At 43.0% G+C, this 10,827-nt stretch overlaps 1 protein-coding gene across 2 annotated transcripts; it reads right to left on the bottom strand.

Annotated features, from left to right (window-relative positions):
* Window positions 1–2,422: 2,422 nt before the first annotated feature.
* Window positions 2,423–5,954, bottom strand: ATP5MC3 (ATP synthase membrane subunit c locus 3). Of its 2 annotated transcripts, none has more exons than XM_054207753.1 (5): window positions 5,820–5,954; window positions 5,659–5,746; window positions 4,609–4,686; window positions 4,045–4,238; window positions 2,423–2,669 (listed from the first exon to the last, which is right to left on the bottom strand). In XM_054207753.1, exons 2-5 carry the CDS (start codon window positions 5,695–5,697, stop codon window positions 2,555–2,557), a joined length of 426 nt encoding a protein of 141 aa, XP_054063728.1. In that variant the 5' UTR covers window positions 5,698–5,746; window positions 5,820–5,954; the 3' UTR covers window positions 2,423–2,554. The 2 variants fall into 2 exon arrangements, with proteins under 2 accessions (XP_054063728.1, XP_054063729.1); XM_054207754.1 differs by having other exon boundaries at window positions 5,838–5,862.
* Window positions 5,955–10,827: the final 4,873 nt, after the last annotated feature.

Raw genomic sequence — 10,827 nt, forward strand, 5'->3', positions numbered from 1 at the left:
GCTTGCTGCTGTCCAATCACTGCAAAAAATTACTAAAAAAAAAAAAACCCAACATTTTATCTTTTACACAACAATCGTTGTTTCTTTTATGGGTATTTTAGGAAAACAGAGAATTTTTTGTAAGACCACTCAAATTGACTGAGCTGTTGAAGTGCTCAAGTAACCACTGAAACCAAGCTCCGTTTTTCACGAGCAGTGAAAACAGAGCAATAGAGAGAGGGAGTCAATATGCCCTGTGATCATTCAGATGTGAAAATCTGCCCATTGCTCATAAGCCCCTTATAGACAATAAGGAGGATAATCCCCTGCACGAAGGTTTGTTGCCATGTTTTGAAAGACCTTGATTAGTCTTCATCTGTAACACTGAGATCTGATTCTTTCAAGATTGGCATAACCTAATAGCTATTTTGCTTGGGTTTGGCCCTAAGAGTAGGTCAAAAAGTAACAAGCTTGGGGAAATGCTACCACTAAAATAAACAGGCTTTACAGGGTCACCTGAGATGTCTGCTGCCTTTCAAACAAGGCTGATCATAGGGAAAAGGAAACATGGGAAAAGATGGGATGTAAATCCAGAAATCGTTATTCAAAGCTGATTCAAGTAGCTCATGGTGACTCGGGCAGCTTTCTTATTAAGGTTATGGAGCAACAGCTTAATCAGAACTTCTCTCCACGCCAAACGCACACTTCTAACTCAGCAGAACCTTTTTATACGTAAAAAAATTGGTAAGTATGATTAACAGAGCTGGAGCTAGGCTTGACCAAGACACATCTGAAGATCTTTGTTTGGCCAAATCCCAGTGGTCTAGAAATCTAAAGCTTGAATTAAGCTAGTCCACTAGACTAGTCCATGCCATTAGGAAATATGGATTGCCACCTCAGATGACTGCACAGATCTCTACAGTACTGAAAGAGCAGAACAAAGTTCTTCACCCACCAGAAGTATAGCAATACAGAGGAGCTTTAGCCTAGAATTCCAGTAATCATTATCTGCCTTTCATCCAGGACAAATGCACTGTCTGTCAGCTCTGTAACAGAATAGCTCATGAGAATGGGTTACAGTAAATTCCTAAACAAACCCAGTGAGAGCACAAACCACATGGAAGATGTCTCCTACCCCCTCCATCACCCCCCAAAAACCTCACTTCAGACCCAGTCATATAAGGCACTACTAATATTGTGCTAGAGATGAATGTTTAAAGATGCTGCATATTCTACAGTCCGAAACCTCAGATATACAAAAGGATTTACATGGCAACTTTTAATCCTTTTTAGAAAATGACCATTTTCTTCCAAGAACACACGGAGAAAGTAGCTTCTAACACTAGGTCCAAGTTAGACTACACCAACAGTAGTTTGGTATTTCAATTCAGATAAAAACAAAGGTCTTACCTGCACCTTGCACCGACCCGAGAGCCTAGTCGTTTCTCCATTTCCCTAGGGATAGGCAGCTTACAGTAAAAAGTTTCCTACATTTAATTCAGTAATTACTAATTTAACAGCAAGATGACAGAGCTTGTAACAAGCTTGCTCACGATCTTCCAAAGTTCAGCTTATATTTGTTGAATGATCAGATCTATTATTTAATATTCTGAATAAAATCTGAGATGCTATCAACCCCCCCACCAGATTAGTATACGGTAGCACAGAGTATGTTGCTGTAAGTGTAGACAACACCTTAAACGTATTTAGATTTGTTAAAAGACAGATACTGTGAGAAGCAAAGCTTGATACTGCAGATATTTTGTTATTAAAAATGCTTTGATCCTACTGCTCTTAAAAGAATTTGGGAAATAATACAAGGCTGACTTTACAAAATTAGGAAGCTGGAAATTCTCCCTTTCAATTAGGTGATGCCAAGAACGCAGTAACTAAGTGTATAATATCAATCTGCTGCAGTTAAATGCCTTCGATCAATCTAAAGCAGTAGTTAGTTTAGTTCAACTGTGACACTGCTCAGAAGAAAGTGGAAAAATTTTGCCACAGTGGCCAAAATTTGTAGTGTAACTGAAAACTGATGCAGAGAGAACCTTCCTATCACTGCTTATGGATTTGTGTTTAGCTCCTTCTATCAAGGGGTGCCAGAACACGTTATGTGCCAGCTAGCCTGAGAAGCAAAAACCAAACAAAATTGTACACAGAAACAGCTCTGGATAAGTCTGAAACAAGTGAAGGAACAAGGCCAGCAGTACAGCCTTTCACATTTCATCTCTCTATCCTTTGATATTTCAAAGATATGCCACAATAATTTTAACAAACACGTGGCACTCCTATATACATTAATAAATAAAATGCTTGACTTGAAGTCACTGTTTGAAGGGTCCTACATGATATGTCATTGTCAGGAGAAATGCACGGTGACTCAATGACAAGATGCTGTCTTCCAGATAACCTAGTGAGAAAGATAATAAATGCAGGCAACAGGTTGACAGTTAAAGTTGTTATCTTTAATGAAATGACTTTGGAAATAGCATCAATTTCCATGACACCAACATTTTGGGAGTCCCATAAAATGCAGAGTTACATTCCAATGCCAATACTACAGGCAGATCTCCTTTCACATGGCAAATAGGATCAAGAAAGCAACCATCAGACAGAAGAGACCCATAGCTTCAGACAGGGCGAATCCCAGGATAGCATATGAGAACAGCTGCTGCTTCAGAGAAGGATTTCTAAAAGAAAGCGAAGGCATAAGACCTTTTTATCTTTACAATTAAGATGTTTTTCATACAGTTTAGTACATCTGACAGATTCGGAACCTTATACTTCCCTGCCACAGATTCCATAACAGGAAAATCCAATCATAAGTAATTTTTAGCAAGGATTTCACTTGAAGACAAATGACTCCACAATTAAGACTAGATTCAGGTTATGCGGATTGTATACAGCTTTTCCAAATGAGCACAGTTTGTGACCACATTCATATATGCTTTTGAATTTGACTTCTCTATATCCTCCCATGCAGAAACTATCACCATTATGCTTTATAAATTTATTTCACATTTGTGACATTAGAATTATATTCCAACAAAGTTTGTGTATAACATTTTAAGTAGCTCTCAGAAAAATACAGTAACTGAAACCACCCAGAGTAAAAAAAGAAATGCACAGCAGTTTGCTGCAAAAATGCAATGAAGTATCCCTCCAAGAAGTGTGTGGGAGAGAAAAAAAAAACCACCCCCAACATACTACTGTGAAATAATGTTCTACAATCTCTTATCGGCATGTTCATGCCAAATTCAAAAAAAGGAGGCATTAGTTTGTACCGAAAACACTCATGTTTCAATTGGAAAGTGAACTTCCTTGTCTTCAGTAGGACTTAAAAATCTCTTAAGAAACAAGATTTACATCTTAACTGGTTGAAAGAGTAATGAAGAACATGAAACCTTCAGTAAAGCTTTTTTGTGCCTGTATCAGTTCTGCTCTTCCATATGAACTATTCCTATTACAGGAACATTGCAAACCTATCTGCAAGAAGTTCATCCCTACTATAAAATCCCTAGCCTCACCCCCCTCAGATTTCTAGAGGGAATTTACCATTTGATAAAGTAATTACATATTATGAGATGCGAAGCTACACGTGTTAGAAAAATTTATCATGCATCCATTTCTAAGTAACAATCCTGACTACTAAGCCTAAAGCATACAAACTCATATTACTTATGATCAGTTTCCATACAGTTTCTGTTTAGGACCTCTCTTTCCCTCTCACAGGGGAAAAGATCCAGGCTAGATTCTTTAATTCAGTTCTGGAACTGAATGCTGGAACATTGGACTTCAGTGACTGATACACTGACCAAGTCTAATGATCGCATTTCTTTCATGTCTCTTCTCCAGGTAGAGTGTACAAAGTTCTGAATTTAACAATACAGCCATCCTGATGAATATACTACAGTTTCATATGATTCTATTTAGCCATGTCTATCATTAACAGTAATTATTAACAGAACTTACTACAGTGCCATCATCCTTACTACATCTGGGGGGTGCTGTCTCAAGATAGGCCTGCATGCAATTCAAGAATTTAGTAAGAGAGAGATTGATTACCTGGCATAACCAATGATTAGACTACCGAAGACTGTTCCAATACCAGCACCAGAACCAGCCACGCCTACTGTGGCAGCACCAGCACCAATAAATTTGGCAGCAGTGTCAATGTCCCTGCTGACAGCACTAGTCTGGAATTCTCTAAGTGCTAGCCGGGAGACAGTATTTTGGGCCCCATTAAGTGTTGAGTTGCCCTAAGAAAACAAAACATGAAAGAGCATTATATTCAGACATAGATCATTCTTTATGACCACTTTGATAGTGTTATTTTGCAGCTTTAAAAGTTGTGTTAGATCCAATGTCTAGTTCCTCTTCCAAGCGATGAGACTGTAGCTAAGAGTTCAAAAAATCATGATGTTACCTGTTCCACCTGAAAGCAATCAACATTAAATGTGAAAGACTACCCAGGGGAAAGAGCAAGACAGCAACAAGTATTATTAGGTGTTTGACTTAAAGCAAGTTTTACACTATAAATGTCTGAGTTAGTACAAGTGAACTCTAGGTTGAGGACATTTAGGCTCACCAGGTAATTTAGGAAGATACAGAATTTTGTTTATAAGGTACCTCTCCATTCTTGATTTCTGGCCTAGACAACACAGATGCCGAAATTGGTCTGTACAAGACTCTTGATCCAGCACGGATCTGCAAGAGGAGAAAAAAAGTTATAAAAAAAGCAACACTTGATCACCACTGTCCCCATACAATAGTCTGTAAGATTTTAATGCTATTATCTGCTAAGCCATTTGTCTTACATCAAACACAGCAATCTTTGCATAGCTGGATATAAAATAAACGATACAGAAGCAAACACTGCCATGTAATTTGATAGCACTGTTTTCAGGAGACATTATTACAAATAGCTACCATCATTCAATGAACTTGTACATGCGTTATACTGACAAAAAACATAGCAAAACAGTGACAAAAAAAGCCAGAAAGACCAGCAGGCAGTAATGTACATTTTGAAATGAAAAAATAAAACCCATCAAAATCAATTATAAAGTTGTTAAATGCACCGGCATAACCCAGGCTTTTAAATCTAGCAAGGCATAAATGAATGAATCCTCTTTCACAAGCGGCCTGCATGTGTCCTTGGGCTTCCAGCAGCCTAAGGTCATATCGGCTCTTGCACAAAGCTCTTCCTGCAGGGGAAACCTGTAACCGCACCGTGCAGAATGAGACGTTCTGCAGCCTACAGAGGACATTTTGAAGCAGGGCAGACCCTTGTCTCTGCAAGGGCAAAAAAAAAAATCCCAGCCTCGCACAGGACAAGCAACAGGCTGGAGTTTGACCTACAACAAGGCGCTGACCGCACCAGGCCCGAGAGCTTTTTCGCTGCGCTGCCCTCCCCTTTCTCCGCTGCTGTGGGAAGGCCCCTCACCTTGGCAAAAGGCCCTGGCCTACGCCAAGGAGGCGGGAAGGAGAACCGGGCCCTGCCGCAGCTCGCCCCCACCCCCTTCCCAGTCGAGCGGGCAGCCCTCGGTACACGCTCGTCCGAAGGGCCTGCCGCGGGGCCCAGAGGCCCGCCCGACCCCCGGGGCGCCCCGCGACCTCCGCCGCCGCCGCTGCAGCCCGGGACGCGGAGGCCCCGGCGCCCTCTGCGCCCCCACTCACCAGGGAGGGCGAGGCGGCGAGCTTGGCGCAGGCGAACATCTTCGCGGGAGGCGTCCCGGGGCGGGGAGGGAGGCACAATCCGGTATCTCTGCGGAGAGAGGGAGAGGAGGGTGAGGGAGGCGCCGATGGGGGCGGATGGCAGGGCCGGCGCCGCCACTCACCCGCTCCGGCTGCCGCACCTCAGGGCCGACGGGCTGGGGGCGTCTCTGCGCAGGCGCGGCGGGGGAGGGCGGCGAGCGCCCGGATGCAGCGCGGCGGAAGGGGGCGGGAGCGCGGCGACAAGGTCACTTTGTACCGGCTCCATGGGCAGCGGCGGGCGGGGCGGGGGCGGGGCAGCCGGAGGGGCGGGGTGAGGCGAGGCCGTTGGTGTGACCGTTAGGGCCGTTAGCCAGGGCCGCGCAGCACCACACAGCAGACCCAGCCTGGCGGCTTTGCTGCTGTCGTAGCCCCGCGTTTAGGGGCAGTGGCGGCTGGCACTCTGAGAGCGAAGGGGATGTGTGAGGCCGCTACGCCCCGGCAGCGTGGAGGGAGGAAAGCCCGTTAACGGGGAGAGGTTTAAAGAGCAGGGCCGAGCTCCCCTGAGCTCGGCCCGGCGCGAAGGAGGCGCGACGCCGCCGCGGCCCGTCCCCGGCCTGGTCGGGGAAAAGGCAGAGCACGGTCCGGGGACGGTGGTGCCTGACTGCAACCGCTGCTGTCGGGGTGCGGGGCGGTCACACGCCGCAGAAAGGTACCCAAATCGCGGGGCAGGATTCACAGGCAGAAGAATCATAGAGTGGTTCGGGTTGGAAGGTACCTTAAAGATCATCTAGTTCCAACCCCCTGCCCTGGGCAGGGACACCTCCCACTAGACCAGGTTGCTCAAAGCCCCATCCAGCCTGGCCTTGAACACCTCCAGGGATGGGGCCTCCGGGAGCACTTGCAAGTGTTCAAAAAGTCCCTGCTATTTAATTAGTCATTTTCGCATGATGAACAGGCTCACACCCAAGTAAAAAAAAAAAAAAAAAAAAAAATCCTTTTTAGTCAAGCTTTGTCGAAACAAGATTATCATCACTGAGCTGAGCATGTGTTCCCAAGGTTCCTGCTTTAATCACTTAGATGTTCTTTAGTGTTTTTCACTTGATATGGAGGTCATTATTTTAATGGGGGTTTATCACTGTTGTTAGTATTGGTGCCAACTAGGAAAAATGCAGAAAAATCCATGGTTTTGGATAAAACACTGGGAAACATATATTTAAGTTTTTGCAAAATTTTTATTTGATACAATCTGTGCCATAAGTTTAAATTCTAAAATAATCTGTGTGCCACAAACTGTCTCCAAAGGGGCCAGTAAGAGGATACATACACTTTATTTAGGGATAGGAACACACATAGTGTCTTAAGAGATAGCTGCTGGCCTCCTGCAAACTTACATTGACTATTGATGTTGCTGACACCGATTAAACCGCAGGTGCCACACAGCTGAGATGTACTCTGTATCTGTAACTTGAACATCCACTAACAAACATGATTAATAGCCACTTTCCACAGCTGGTAATGTTGCTTTTATAACCTAGAATGCAATGTCTTAGGTACAGTGGAGTTGTACCCATTGTAGCTCCTAAGGTGAGAGACAACAGAACAGTTTGTTTCCCAGCTTTCTGCTCGCTGCCTCAAACCCAACAGAGAACATGGTTTGATTCTGGGGTGTGTCCGGAGTCTTAGTAGCAGTAAAAAGGGAGTCCATAAAGGCCAGCAAAAGTTATAAGTTGCCTCCTTTTTTGTTTTCTTTATTTCCTTTCACACCTTACACCCATTGTTTGGGAATTGGAGTGAACGGGCAGATCTGCAGTGCCTGTCGAGTGGAGACAAACACCAAGTAAGAAATAAGTGTCGATGGCAAAACCCCTAAGTGGTTAGGCAGAACTTTTCACCTAAAAAAAATTTTCAATCTACATGCCGTTGTGGTAACAAATATTTCCAGCACCATGAATAAAACCCTAAAGCAAATATGGATGCTCTACTGGTGGAATGACTGGAATGTAACATGTTGCTGTACACTAACATACCAAGTACACCATTTCTGAAGTAGTGTACTTCCATTAGGAAGTGTAGCAAGCACAGGCCATTTGCAACAAAGAAATTCACTTGTTCATGGGTGGAAGCAAGCAGTTAGAAACATGTTTTCTTCTCCGGAACCTAGTGGTGTGGACCTGGAGGCACGAAACATATCTTCCCACAGCTCTCCTGAATGGAGATCAAAGCGGACGTTACACTCCGGTGTATGCACAGCACAATGTCGCATGGATTCAACAAAATGTTAAATGGAAGCCCTCTTCTTCCACGAAGAAAGTGCCCTCTTCTGTCATAATTCCCACCCTGGAATGTTTTGCAAAAAATGCATTCGCAAGCTGTTTGATCTGAACAATGTCAAAACCACCATTAAACACTTGTTTATTGTTGCTTTTAAGGCACAACAGCTGATGTTGTATTTTACATGCACAACTCAGCTGTAGCTTTCAGGAGGAGTTAGAAGAGCAGTTACTGGTCTCTGGGGCCCAAGTTCAGTTTAATTCAAGCAGTTCTTTATAAAAATTGACTTCTGTTAATCTCATGCCATTTCCTATCTGCTTAGTTGCTGCTAGGTCCCCAAGGAAGTACATTGGTGCACTAAAGAGCAGTGTGATTTCTGATTGTTCATCACATTTCCAAAACTCTATTTTACTTGGAAGTTTATCTTAATCTCCCCAAATCTCTTAGAATAGATTCTCAGTTTTCCAACTGTCTCTCCCAGACAGGACCAGTTTTGCACATGGGCAGTAGCCAAGGCTGCCAGAGGAGGTTTCCTCCCCAGTTTTCTTCTGGCAAAGAAGATAGAGTGCAGCTGTTTGAGCAGTGCCTAAAGAGCTGTTCCACTTCGCTCCCACAGTTCCCAGCTGCTGAGCCAGATTTATATCAGGGCAGTAAGAAGAGCAAGTGACCACTGGCTGTGGTTCACTAGTGTGGCCTTCTCCTTTCCCAGAAAGGAAAGAGATCATCCTAGATTTCCCGAGCCTTCTGAAGAACTTCCCCTGAAACCATAAATATGCTCCCAGTCATTTTGTCCTTATTTTTGGAAAAGCAACAGTCTGTTTCATCTCTGCTGCTGAGCGGCTCATTTCCTAGGTACACCGTGTAACGGCTCAGTCCAACAGTGACATGCAGTTTCAGTTTGCAACCCTGAAACGAGTTGCTATCTACACATATCAGACTGCGATTCTTACAACACACGAGTATCAGCAGAACAGACGTTGCATCCAAATGGCATTTTATCCAGTGACTTAAAGAGATCTATCAAGCCTTTATACCTGTTTAGTTTTCCATCCAGAAAGCAGGTAATAAGCAAACTGGGCACAGTACCTGTAAACTGGCATGGCTGCCAGGAAGGTACAGGTTGGTTTTCCTCCAGGTACAGATGAATTTTGGCAATTGCAGATTGGTTCAACTGAACAAGTAAAATCCTGGACAATGCTGAATAAATGAGTATGTCCAGAGTGCTTTGCACCAAAGGGTCTGTAAGAATTCAGCATTTATTATTAGTAACTTATAAAAGATGAATGTCTGTTCTATATTTGCTGAAGGAGTAATCTTGGCTAGTCAGAGGAATCCCATTGTCCAAAATCTAAATAAAAAGTTCTCCTTCTAGATCGAAACCTATTCCTTCAGGTTAAATTTTATCTCCCAGTGGAGGATTATTACCTCAAAGCATGTCATGTGCTCACACTAGTCTTTTTTTAAAACCTGTTTTGAAGAGGAGATGTGTCTGGAAAACCAATGTATTCCAATAACCCTTAATTGTTGGAAGAGCCCCAAAGGATGAAATCAGATCAAAGGCCTCCTGAGATTGTCCTAATATTTGTGAAATGCTTTAAAACGTAAAGTGGTGTTATTACCTCAGAGTTAGCTCTCTAGAACTTCCAAATTTATGATGTACTTTGCAGGGCATTGATTGATATTGATTTACAAAGTCAGGGGTTTTCAGTGTTTTACACACAGGCTGTGTTTCAATCCAGAGAGCATCTTGCGTTCCCGCGTCTTCCATTCAACCGTGTGGTTGAGTCTTCCCATTCAGGACTGCATAGGTCCTCTCAGGTAACTGGAGCAATGGCTTGTGGAAAGAAGGTATATAGAGCAGAATTAATACGCTTCAGAATATTTAAACCAATTTAGCTCTGTGAAGAAGGAATGAAGCCATTACTAGATGGCTCTGCTTTAAGTAGAAAATCTCTTGCTAACACACTCTTGATACCTGTTTACCTTATTGATTATTAGTAGTTGGCAAATCTTGATGTAAGTTATGTTGGGTGTTTTAATTGCTGAGTTGGCTGGATTGGAATTGATGCTTTATAGGAAAGCAGATGATAAAAGTTTTTTCTCATCACTGTAAACTTCTTTTTTACAGCTGAAAGGGACAACCTGCTTCTTGAGTGCTCTTTGTCCCCCAGAGTACTTACCCAAGCTATTTTTTCCTAAAATTAGTTTTCTTTTAGTCTCAACAGCTGCTTTTAGTAGAGAGCTGAAGGCAATTAACAAAGTAGGGCTAATTTAGGACTGCTCAACAGTCCATTGATTGTTTTAACACCCGAGTCCTAGAAATGGATGGCAGTAACCACAAGCATCGTATCATTTTCATACTTAGCAAGATTCTGAAAGTATGCTAATACTATTGAGACCATTGATGTGGTTTGAATGGAAAATCATTATAATCCTTGTCATGTAATTTTTGGGTCTCTAAGATCCGCTTTAAATGGCACAATGATTATATATAGTAGGGTCTACTACTACCATAGCCATTATACATTGAAATGGGATGTTGTCAAGAGGAAAACCATTCTACTACAGCAGAAATTCAGCATGGAAAGGAGGTGTTCTCATTTTCATTGTACCTACTGGATTCTGGTAGAAAGTGAGATCAAGGCTCTAGGGCAGCCTTGCCAGAAAAGACTGGTAGAGCTGGATATCCAGCTCTCACTCTGGATAACAAGCCCTGTTGTCCAGCATTCAGGTTCTGCTGGTTAGCTTCAGGATGCTGTATGACAGTGTAAATATGTAAAAATACAGCCACCCTTTTGTGAAACCCAGCACGTCACAAGGTGGAAGGTAATCCTGTATTTTTCCAGTTCATTTTATATGTCAGCAAAAATTATAAATTGT

Source organism: Rissa tridactyla, chromosome 7 (assembly GCF_028500815.1).
Source record: "Rissa tridactyla isolate bRisTri1 chromosome 7, bRisTri1.patW.cur.20221130, whole genome shotgun sequence".
In the NCBI taxonomy this organism is placed as follows: domain Eukaryota; kingdom Metazoa; phylum Chordata; class Aves; order Charadriiformes; family Laridae; genus Rissa; species Rissa tridactyla.